General features: G+C 40.5%; 1 protein-coding gene across 4 annotated transcripts in view; it reads right to left on the bottom strand.

Annotated features, from left to right (window-relative positions):
• The window catches only part of tpk1 (thiamin pyrophosphokinase 1), a 61,486-nt gene that overhangs the window by 10,122 nt on the left and 38,583 nt on the right, over positions 1-12,781 (bottom strand). For all 4 annotated transcript variants that reach the window (XM_056434322.1, XM_056434323.1, XM_056434324.1 and 1 more), the window contains one exon: positions 10,057-10,165. In XM_056434322.1, the coding sequence (XP_056290297.1) occupies positions 10,057-10,165 (109 nt within the window). The remainder of the gene's footprint in view (positions 1-10,056; positions 10,166-12,781) is intronic.

The following is a 12,781-nucleotide window of genomic DNA, read 5'->3' as shown; positions in this document are numbered from 1 at the left end:
GGTGTAGGTTCTTGCAACAACTTTGCATTAAGAAATCCCAGACATCCTATTGGCCAAGACATCTGATCGTACCATGACACTAGGAACCGATGGGTGACCCAGGAAGTTAAATAGATTACAGGTAAAGAACTGTAGTCCTGACCTGTTAAGGCAAAGTTTATCTGACAAAAAAAAAAAAGGATGTGGTTGCGGAAAAAATTTGAGTTGACATTAAAATGCACTGAATGGACAGAAGTTATACATAGAAGACAGTTGTTCCCAAAGACATCCATCGCCTGTAGCCAGAACCAACAGAATCCATTTAAACAGAGGACAATGTGTTTAATATAAAACAGTCAAAGTCAGTCTCTTTCAAAACTTCTGCTCACAGTCTGTTTAGCTGGAGCTCTGATGTTAACTGACATTTTAATTTCTTTACAAATCCTTTTAATGAGTGCCAAAGAACATTGTATCTCCCAACAGTAGCTTCCTTTACTAACGGAAATGGACTGAACGACTCAACAAAAGTAAGTCAAGAAAGCAAAAGATAGGAGAAAATAAAAAACAAGCTCTGGCTTTTAACATTTTTGGGACATTTAAAAGCTCATCAATAATAATAATAATAATAATAAATAATAACCTTCAATTTTATATAGCGCTTCTCTAAATACCCGAAGTCGCTTACAGAGTCCAGAGTCCAGTAGTCATACACACACACAGTCATCCCGGTGGTGGTAAGCTACATCAGTAGCCACAGCTGCCCTGGGGCAGACTGACGGAAGCGTGGCAGCCAATCAGCGCCTCCGACCACCACCAACATTCATTCACATCCATACGAACCGGGGTGAGGCTGCGGTGCATGTCTTTATGATGGTGGGGGAAACCGGAGTATCCGGAGGAAACCCACGCAGACACGAGGAGAACATGCAAACTCCACACAGAAAGGACCTGGAACCACCGGGACGACCGGGATTCGAACCCAGGGCCTTCTTGCTGTGAGGCGACAGTGCTAACCACTGAGCCACCGTGCTGCCCAATAGAAAGATATAACATGTATTACAATGAAAAAGCAGGTTTCAAGTGTTGCAAACCTGACAACATGCTCTGCAAGCAGAATACATTTTACTGGATGTGCATATTTAAATAAAAATAGTAAAAGTTCCACAACACTCTGACCTGTGTACATGCATAAGATATTCCGAGCATAAGCAATGCAATAACCTTTCACTCACTGACACCAGACACTCTGCCAACCACCGGAGCATCGTCCCACAGGGGGAAATGGTCCTGTGTTTGTGACTAAATAAATCATGTTGCGTGACTATATTTCCTCCAAATACACCTCTCCAAACCCCCTTCCTGTATAAAATATGAATAATAGTACAACACATTTTATCCTGAATATATTGTTTTATTTAGTGTGCAACTACCTCCAACGTATGCAGGCAAAATAGTGTTTATAGATCCATATTTTTTGAGCTGGAGCATTTTGAAGGAATAAAAAACCCTACATGGAACCCCTTACCTCTGAATCCTCCACCCACAACCTAACATATATACGACCTCCGCATGAAGGCTCACGTTCTATTCATGTCGAGGGATAATGCTATGGCTTCAAACTTTATTCACGGTAAATATCATTATGCCTTCAGGGGAGTTTCACAAACATAGACGCTGCATAAACAACAATCAGTTTAACCTCTACCAAATCGATGGAGTCGTTAGTTGGTTGAAAACAAGGTCACTTTGTATTATTAGTACGTTGTATTATAAATAACAATGGGCTTTAGTGGGCTATATAGTGATTTACATGGCATACTTCGAACAACTTTCTCCCTGAATTCATCGGTGTCAATGTGTGTGCTTAACGTAAGGATACTGTGTCAATAATTGTTTGCAGAGTGCAATAAGAGCGTTGCTACGAGTGCACCCATGGATGCTTGTGTTTGGTCCTCCTGATGCACGAGCTTCAAGAGGAGGGAACACAAGCATGACGCCGTAATGTGTAGGTGTGTGTTGAGGAAAGGCTTCATGGGTTTGTCACCGTTTCTAAACAGGGCTGAAAAACACAAACAATAATACAGATCATTCACATCTATCGTACTTTATATTATAATATTTCAACTTCAATATTGTGTTGCCGTGTCAGTGCAGTTGGTCGAACATGTCCCTTAGTGCAGCTGGTGTGTGAAAGAGGCTGGCAGAGCTGAATATAACACCAGCTCTGCTAGATTTAATGACAAACTCTGCTTAACAGTATAATCAGTGCTGTGTAAATAAATCCGTAATGGGAGAGAGAAAGTGCAGTGCAAAGCCCAACTTCCAAATAAACATTAATGTGGCTGTAAATTCACAGGCGTAAGCACAGAGTGATCAGAAGGTTGCTGTGCTCTGGAGCCGAGCATGTCGATGGTTTCCAGTGGCAACTCCTTTCCCGCTTTCATGACTTAGGAGACTCGGTGACATCCCTTTACGTAAGATTAATGTTCCAGTGGTTATTTGCTGTGGGTGGTCCACTGCCACTTATTTTCTGCTGGGTAGAGCAAAGGCGATGGAACGCAAAGAACAGCAAAGAAATAGAGCAAGGAAAAAATAGAGGTTAGGGCTACTTAATGCAAATAAATTGGCCTGAAAGTGTTACCGCCGGCAACACCAATCAACAAGCGGAGCCTGGCCGACAAGAACTTGGTCAGGGTTTATGTCCCCGGGCATGACCAATCAAGAGCGCTAAGAACTCATCCTTATTTTGCATAGTTATTCGTATCAGCAGGCCAGTTTGAGCTCCTGCGGTAAAGGAAATGGGGAAAAAAACAACCTTAGCTGAGTCCACCATTGCTAATGGTACAACAATTTAAGCTTGTGAACAGGGGCAACATATTGCATGCCATTGAAATGTATTAAGGGATCAAATATGGACCATGTTTAGTATGAGATCTAATATCATGCTCACCATTACTGACAGTCATACTTTTGCATTTACAGTGATAAAGCTTGAGCCTGAATTATATGCAGGTGGAACAAGCACATGAAGCTAAAAACAAACAGATTGCCGCTGCATTATTTGGTCCAAGAACGTAACAGATGTGCTGCCTGACATTTAGAATCAGGGCCATTTGAAAGACACCTGATACTTCTGGTGGAAAGAAACAATATTATAACAGAGCAGCAGATCACCAGTCGTAGAAAAATAATTTATAGAAGACCTATACATTCCTATTTTTATCAAATAATGGCTCCTGAGAAGTGAGCAGAGAAGAAGAATCAGCCACTTCTTAAGTAAAATAGTATTAATACTAATAATAGAGGAGCCTGCTCAATTGGCACGAGTACAATAGTAAGAAAATGAGAAACGTTATCGCGACATTATCACAATCCCACAGCCATCAGTGGCAACCATCAAGCAGGCTGACGAGATGAGAGGTGGGGAATAAATACAGTTCTGCTAATTAAGACGGCGCAGTGTGTATTTAGACTTCAAGTATGATTTGCATATATTTCCTATTTGAGAAACACACCAGAAGAGAACAATCACTTCCATCGGAAGAGGAGCACAATCCCCACCTGGCCTTATTGGATCAGCGCTACAAACCATAGCAGTGGAGCTAGAAACAGAAACCCTGAAGCATGTCCCACTCTCAGACAGATGTCACAGGCCGCAAGAAAACTGCTGTCAGAGTTAGACCAGGCCAGGAGGAGCAGCATCGGAGAGAAGCCATCCTCCACCCGGAGTAACCGGCTCATTTGTCTTAATCGCCTCGGTCACGGTGCCTGGCCCGATAAGGCACATGACGGTGCAGCGGAAGTAGGGTCTCGCTGCAGAATTCAGTTCTGTAGTCGTTTTCACACGAGCTTCCAGTGGAGTTTTCTGCTCACCGTGCTTCTCACTGAGGTCTCACAAACGTGTTGAATGCATTTCCTATCGCTGAAAACGTTTGCAGAGCTGATTTGAAACTTTGATTGTTTACATCCATGTTTACTAGATAGCGGGCTTCTTTACCCTCGTTTTTGTTGGCACGTTAGCATGTTTCTTGATACGTCACCTGTTGATCACGGGGACAGTCCGGAGACCATTGGCTGGAATGTGTATTTCATGACAAACAAAATGTGGACCGACACATAAAAACATTTCTTAGTAGCGTTAATAGTGGACAAAAACTCTACAGGTAAAATTGGTAGTTTTGATAAATACCCGTATATAATATGACAGACAAATGTAGTGTTAAAACCGGTATATTGTAGTATTACATGGAGCTATGTGCTATGGGCAGTTATTCCTGGAGGTAATCTCTGGAACTCTCTGGAAATTGACTATATTGCAGCAAAGTGTAAAGTGTGTGTCTATGTGTGTGTGTATGTGTGTGTGTGTGTGTGTGTGTGTGTGTGTACACGCTCCTGCTAAAAGCTCCCATACAAGTCCCATCACATTCTATAATCTTCCATATACAGATATTCTGGACACAACCTCATCTACTCGTCACAAATAACTGGAAAGGTGGGGGGTGTATAATGGCATGGGTGCATGTTACATTAACTTGAATTTAAAAAATAAAATGATGGGAAATGATATCATTATGGAATATTGCCCTGAGCTACTGTCCAAATCCCACAAGCCATCTGAAAATACACACATATGCACGCATGCAGGCTCACTCGTGTATGGACACTTACACATGGGACGAGCAATAAATGTGACAGTATTCATTGGATGTTTCCTCGGGTGGATTTTAGAACTGATGATTGAAAATTCATGTAACATACAGATGGTGATATGGAGTTCAGCTGACACTATCTAATAATGAGAGGGAGGATAGCAAGAGTGTCGGGCAGGGACTGGATTAGAACGAGAGCAAATTGAAAGATACAAGGTAAGAATAAAGTGAAAAAGGAAATGACAGAAAGGAACGAATGAAAGAGTAAATTATTACAGGTTAGTCTGGGAGTTCATAGGGAGTCCATCCGTCTCCAACCGGCACAGCTCATTAAATTACAGTCAGGATACGATACACACCATGCACCGTCCAACATGGACACTAGCACAAAGCAGTGACTTCATTGAGCACTTCCCTCCTACATGGTTACCTTACTACACTGCAGTCTCTTCATTATTTAGTAGTGCACTCACTTCCTTTAGTATCATTACCGCAGTGCAGTGCCATCATTAGACAGCAGTCTCAACAAAGACTCTCTTGAGCCATGGCGGTCCGTGGCTTTCTCCAATCTCCACTGCCTCGTGATGTTGCAGATTGCTCCTCCTCCCTTACTGGCCGAAAGCTCTAAAGAGTTTGCTACATAAAGGCCTGTGCATCCATGCCAGGAAGTCCTGGTTAAAATAAAAGGCAAAATATATATATATATATATAGATTAAAAAAACACATATATATATACACATATATATATATATTTTTCTTCTTCTTTTTACAGCACTTTGATTTTTAATGTAGGTCTGCACTGCTCTTATATATTGCTCATCTCTCTGTCTGTCTCTCTCTCTCTATATATATATATATTATATATATAAACAGTGCAGACTGCTACAATAATCAGATTTTAAGTATGCTAAATTATTCAGGCATTAGCGCATTACGCTCAAACGAGCCTTTGTTTTTAAAATGCAGAATCAATACAAAAAGTATGAACTGAAACTGAACCGTGGAGAACATCAACTTACTATCTAGACCAGGGTGCTCACACTTTTTCAGCACGCGAGCTCCTTATAAAATGACCAAGTCAAAATGATCAACCTATCCCATCACTCATATTTTTTCCGTCCCGATGCGTGCACTCTGCGGCGCGCGAGACGGAGAGCCGAGAAGTGTTAACGCGACACGTAGATACGATCAACAACAGACGGCTGTTTAGTTTAATAAAAGAACAAAGACGTGCTATCGAGAAAATTACAGGGGTAAGAACAGCTGATGTGGTGACTTCATCAAGTAAGCTGCTGTTCCAATCGCAGAAAGACCGTCCTCCCGTCCTCCGGAGTCTGGACTCCCAAGACCAGACTCCCAAGACCAGACTCCAAAAGAACACAAGTCTGTGCTCAGTGGACTTTGTATTGAGAAACGGCTTGTGTCTTCTCTGTCTCCTTGATTGTGTCATTCCCTGCACCTGCCCTCAGCCACTCTCGTCTCGTTACTGTTTCATGTCGTACACCTGTTTCCATGTCATACACCTGTTTCCCCCCCTATATATTGTGCCACTCTTTCCCTTGCCTCTGTCTGGATTGTTGCCTTTTTCCCGTCGTCCTGTCTCTCATGTTGCTAGCGTGTATGCTGCCTGTTCCGACCTGTCTGCCCTGACCGCCGATCCTCTGCCTGCCCCTTTTTGGACCTTGTTGTTTTTGGCCTCAGTAAAGAGTGTTTTTTGTTATCCACACAGAATCCTGTCAAATCCTCTGCGCATGAGCTCCTGCACCTCGCTACCCGTGATGCCAGCCGTGACACAAAGAGGAGCTCCTAGTGAAGACATTGTACGGGGAGTTTTAGAATTTTGACTTTGACGAAGAATTTCCATTCCAGTTAAGACAAGATCCTTGTAAAGAGGATTTTATAGAAGTTTAGAGTTCCTTAGATGATGGAGAGATGGTAACAATATTCTTCAAATGCCTAAACACCCACCCAACGCAATAACACTATATGCCAGAAACTAAAGTGATCACAACACTAAGATATTTGGCAGCTAGGAAAATGAAAAAATAGATTTACATGCAGACCAACTACTCGACTGGCCAGCAGTGAGAGAAACTGATGAGAGTGGAGCCATTTCTCCTCCATTAATTTCAGATAGATTAAGCACTAAAATGAACAGCATAGTTAATAAACAGAAGCTTCGCAGTAAGTAAATGAACGAATATGATGTGAACAGACTACGCCGCAAGTAGGCCTGTGTTTTGTAAATATGTTGCAGTATGCTCTTAAAGTCGGCCGATGGCATATACAGGACTGTCTCAGAAAATTAGAATATTGTGATAAAGTTCTTTATTTTCTGTAATGCAATTAAAAAAACAAAAATGTCATGCATTCTGGATTCATTACAAATCAACTGAAATATTGCAAGCCTTTTATTCTTTTAATATTGCTGATTATGGCTTACAGCTTAAGAAAACTCTAAAATCCTATCTCATAAAATTTGAATATTTCCTCAGACCAAGTAAAAAAAAAGATTTATAACAGCAAAACAAAATCAAACATTTGAAAATGTGTTTCCAGGTGTTTCGAGTTAATTAGACGATTCAAGTGATTTGTTTAATACCCTACTAGTATACTTTTTCATGATATTCTAATATTTAGAGATAGGATATTTGAGTTTTCTTAAGCTGTAAGCCATAATCAGCAATATTAAAAGAATAAAAGGCTTGCAATATTTCAGTTGATTTGTAATGAATCCAGAATGCATGACATTTTTGTTTTTTTAATTGCATTACAGAAAATAAAGAACTATCACAATATTCTAATTTTCTGAGACAGTCCTGTATATCCAACAGCGATGGTCTTTAAATGAGACCGGATTGCTAAGTCAAATTCTTGTTTGCACAATATCACTACGAGTGTCGTATTCTTTTTTTGGATCAACCAAGTATATCTTTAAAAGAATGCGTCATACCGAGCAAAAATGTTTCCGTCCCATGTTTGAGCAGAGTCGCTTTGAGGAGTTTTCTAAATTGGACTCGTGGCTAAACATCTGGCTAAATTAGGATCAGCCTGAGAATATTCTCTGAATGTTGGGAATTTTCTAAAACAAGGGAAGTAAATGGAGGTTTGCTTATGGTGTCTAATTGAAGTTATTTTGCTAGCCCTGACTGTGCGTTGTGATACTGTAAATGAGGGGCTTGTTTTAATGCTTTCATGTAATTGCCAAGCGTTTCTCACTGTTGCAGAATATATATTAATAATCGATAATCAAGACAAACTTTGACAAGATAAAAAATGGTGTCCTCTGCTGCGAGCTCAAGGGCAGCTCTGTCAGCGTACATGTGTCCTGTGTCTGATCTCATTTCACAGCAATATAAATTCTAATTCAACGAAGATAAAAAAAGAGAGAAAAGGAATACAAAATAATTAACTTAGGCTAAGGGTATTTCAGCTCATCCTGCACACTCCCTTTGAGTACAACAAGTAGAAAAACAGTTTGGGTTAAAAAAACATGAATCATTGCAGAATAAAAAAATGTAAGCAAAAGTTAAACAAGCTCTGGGTGTAAGCAACAGTTCCCCTTTGGGGCAACAACACTGTCATGGCTGACAGCCCAAAACTCTTTCTTCATAGAAAGATCATATATTTTTCATCACAGAGAGCTTTGAACCCGAGTGTGGGGGATCATTTCAACGGACTTCTGAAGAGGCTTAGTGTCCCCAGAGAGGGACACAGAGCTGATTTAGAACCCTGAGCAAGTTGCAGTGAAAACCATGTACAAACACACATTTAAACAAACATGTTAAATGCAGATGAAACATAGTAGCACAATATGCACTGTTGCTAATATGAAGTCCCATACATACTGTCAGACATGTGAGGGAAAAAAGAGATGTTCCTAATTATTGTTTCATATTCTGGTCCTTGCTCCCAACCCCAATGGGAAATCATTAGTTCCAGCCTTCTAAATATGCATATGATTAATTATGCATCTTGTTATCACTGGTTTATCTGCATAGGACTCTCATGTTTAAAGTGCCTCTCATTATCACTCAGAAGGCCATCTCACAGGTGTGCTGAGTAAACATACACACACACAAAAACAGGTTAAAAAACACAGCTTGAGGTGCACACACAAACACACACGCAGGCTTGTTGAAACAGGCACAGAGACAACAGCCTGCTCCCTCAAGTTGTAGAGACTCCCAGAAGTATACGCACACAGAGTAGACACCGACCACGAAGCAGACAAACCCGCTGACAGAAGGACCGCGTTTCCTTCGCACTGATGACAGGTTGGTCTGTGCCAACTCATTAAGAGCACAGCTGGCCATAAGGCTTAGAGCGGGGGAAGACCACAGCAGTCGTCAGACGGCTGTCTGATTGGATTCCCATACAGTGTTCATTCTATGGAACTCGTCTAAACAACTGGATCGGGTTAATGCGTGTTGAGAATCCAGTTGAAGTCATTTCTCATTGTGAACGCGAATGTATATTTGCAGTATCGGTAGCTCACGGTAATTTGTAGACACTTGTTGGTAAATTGCCGCGGTGACGTCTGCAGTCGTCTTCCAATCTCTGAGATAACGTCCTCTCCTTCAACTACAGACCTGAAACACGTATCTTCAGGCTACATGACGTGGCTGTCGTTCAGGTCATGTACTTCTCTCCACGGATGAAAAACACTTTGACTTAAGAATCATAAAACCTTCATCTGAATTATTTAAAATATGATATAGAAATAAGCTAAATAATATATGTGACGATAAAAACTTAATGCAAAGTTGAAATTCTTTCCACAAGAGCATCACTATCATTGCTTGACAATTTACCGAGAGTTTTCTTTTATTTTATGTCGAGGTAAATTCGTCTTTTTCATATTTGGCAACAGTTTTGTGAACGACACTTGACAACAAACGGCGCTGAACATGCAGCCGTATAATACATGGCAATTACAGGGCATTGATTATCCTGATGATTAAACCTCAAACATGCATGCACCTCTAAATGAACAGGTGGAATTCATGAGGCCGAAATGAACAATGAACAATAAGTTTATCGGGTACAGGCGGTTTATGTAAATCTGATTTAGAAAAGCCATTTGAGCAAAACTCAAGTTTTAGTCATAGCAATACCAACACATTCCTGCCAGAGGACCATTGTTGTCCTTTCTCCTCATCACACGACTATTTTTTTTCGAGACATTTGAAAAATAGTTGTATTAATGAGTCCAAAAATAAGTTGTGTGTTTTTAGACTTAAAAAACAAAATGTATTCATACATGTGTGACAAAAGAAGTTAATTGTTAAGAAAAAAAGTGTTGCACTTAATATGTCTGAGGAGATCTTCTTTACGAAGCCTACAAGGTAAAGTAACAAAGACAGAGACTAATTATCGGCTTAAGAGCATGAATCAGAAGCTAAAAATGACAAGAGAGAGACTCACCCAGGTTCCATTTCAGTCCAGTCGTGGTTGTTTGGCAGGGTCCACCCACTGGAATGAGGCTGCACCAGTCCCCCTCCAGGCCCGTGTTGACCGCTAGCCTGTGACTGCCCTGCTGACACACAGGAAATGAGTGAGTGCTTTTCTGTGCATGTGTGCCCACGCTGATGACAGGCGGAAACTATGAGATAGCGGGAAAAAATGAAAAGGAGAAAACAAATGTGGAGCAAGACTTCTTCGACTTTTCCAACCCCAAATGAGAAACTGAGTTTCTCTGCCCAGGGACCAAGGTTCATTAAAAATAAATGATTGCTCTTGTCGGTGCTGCAACCCATTTTCAGTTCCTGCTTACACTTGAAAAAGAAACCTTGCCATTTTTGATTTGAGTTAACTTCTAGTGAGGACACCCCTCTAGAAGATTTTGGACAATGTGTTGCTCAATGGGATTTATTGCTGCAGGCGTTAATAAAATATAGTATTCAGACGTACATCCTGTGTGCCATGAGATGGGTTTTATAAAAATAAACAAAAGGAGGCTGAATAATGATTTTGCTCTGAATGGACTAGTTATAATAAAGCCCAACACTGGAATGTAAAAAGTACAAAACGAAGTTCCTCTCATTCAGAGCGTACAAAAAAGATTTTAAAAAATACCTCAATCTCATTACAGCACATGCACATGAATTTGGTAAGTCAATGCTGCATCCGCTGGACACTGCCTGAAATATTAAAAACACTTTTAATATCCGCCTGCTCTAATTGCCATGTATGCTCAAACTGCCATACACCCAAGCATAAACATCAAAAAGCATTGATAGCTAGAATCTAGCTCTAAGATGTCTAATCTACATCCATCTAAAGAATCAGACACACAGACAAAGACAGCAGAGACAGGCGCACTCAATTAGGAGTTTGAAATCTTCAAAGTGTGAAATGTTTAAAGCAGAGTTCCCTTTGCCTCGCTTCCTAGAGCTGTGAAGCCAGAGGGAAGGAGAATGGAAACAATGCTAAGCGTTGGCATCTTTGGTCTTGGGGAAACATCCCTGAGGTTGTTTTCTAAACATAAACACAGTCTCTTTGATTAAGTGTGTCAGGGTGAGAGTGTGTGAGGAACAGCGAGAATGCCACACAGCTCGGGATACAACTGCTCTTTCTGGTTGTAGAGCTAGCCGCTAACGACAATAGCAACTTCTTAGCCTGGCCACAGAAAATAAGAGGGATGAGGAATGAACTATACGGGGAAAGTTTAGTTTAAAAAAAGTTGACTTTTAGTTTGACAAATCTAATGCAGTGTTTTGAACTTCAAAAAACAGATGTATGAGAAAGAAAAAACCATGTGATGAATTTCACAATATACTTTGTTGAACATTTGTTGTTTTAATGTTGTCTTTAAGACTACAGCACTTGGATGCTAGATTTTAGTTCCAATTTATGTAATACAAATATTTAAAAAACAACAAACACTCACAATGACAATGCTAACGCTCCTTTGTTAAAAGCAAGTGAGATTTTTTCCATGTTCATTAACTTATCTATTTTAGTGAGACATTAAATGTAAGACACTTAACTTTTCCTAAAATGTTACATTAATAAGTCTTTAAGAATTAACACCACTACAAGTCATTTGAAGTCATAAATACTTCTGAACAGACAATCTGGGTCAGTTCATGAGCTCATATTTATCTATTTATTTGAATGCCACATGGTTGCTAACTTTGTTAACATACATCACGTAACATACTATGTCATTTAAATCGGCTCTTGCAGTGACAAGTTTCACTCTATAAAAGGGCATCAGGTAAACAAGCTCATACAGTTGGGTCACTTATGGAGTGATTTATAGCACGACGCTGACACAGCGCTGTTCATTGTTTGTCCCATGGAACTGAGAACAGACTCTCTCAAGGAACTTCAGGGGATGGGACACTAACAAGTAACTGTGGCTATGCGTGCCGCTTGTGACAAAGATTTAAAAGAAAAACTGACTAAACAGATGAACCCAGTGCAACCTTTAAAAAAAAATGATTTGAGTAAATTTAGCCTCACCTTGAGGCCTCGACTGATTTAAACATCTTCTTGTCATGTAGGGACTGAGAATAAACAAACCTGATGCCCTCGCAGTGTCCCTAGCCATACTTTAATAAAAGATGTGAGACTTATGTAATGCCCTGAGCCAGCTATAGAAAACACAACATGTTGGCATATTCTCATTTAAACAACTCATCTGGGAAACCAAAACTAATCCTAACAGGAAAAAACCCTGATTGAATCATACCATGTCTGGGACTTGGACATCTCTGATTAACTCAGGAAGGAAGAAGCATGCCCGTGCAATGGAATTTTAAACCTACAAAGTAGCTTTAAGGTTATCTCAGCAATATTTCCAGGTGGCATCGTCCCCACAGCAAAATGGACATACGTGGTAATTTATTTCTGGTCTTGATTTGTTTTGCGTGTGCTTGTGTTCAACTGTCTATCGAACGTGAACAACTGTGTCTGTGCTGATTGTACCGCCGTATCCCAAAGCCGGGGGCGCAACGAAGCTGTGATTGCGTGGAATATGGGTGGTGAGGATATTTGGCAAAAGTTGTAAACACTTCAATTACAGATGTAACTGGAACAAATAGTACTGGGTCTGTCGAAGGTTGCGTTCACCTTCATGTACAGGCATCTGCGTTCATCAGTCGCTGCGTTGACAAACGAGCTTCATTTACCCTCACCGAAGGAA

Source organism: Pseudoliparis swirei, chromosome 16 (assembly GCF_029220125.1).
Source record: "Pseudoliparis swirei isolate HS2019 ecotype Mariana Trench chromosome 16, NWPU_hadal_v1, whole genome shotgun sequence".
Lineage (NCBI taxonomy): Eukaryota > Metazoa > Chordata > Actinopteri > Perciformes > Liparidae > Pseudoliparis > Pseudoliparis swirei.
Note: the sequence above shows the minus strand (reverse complement) of the source record. Positions and strands in the feature narration are given on the sequence as shown.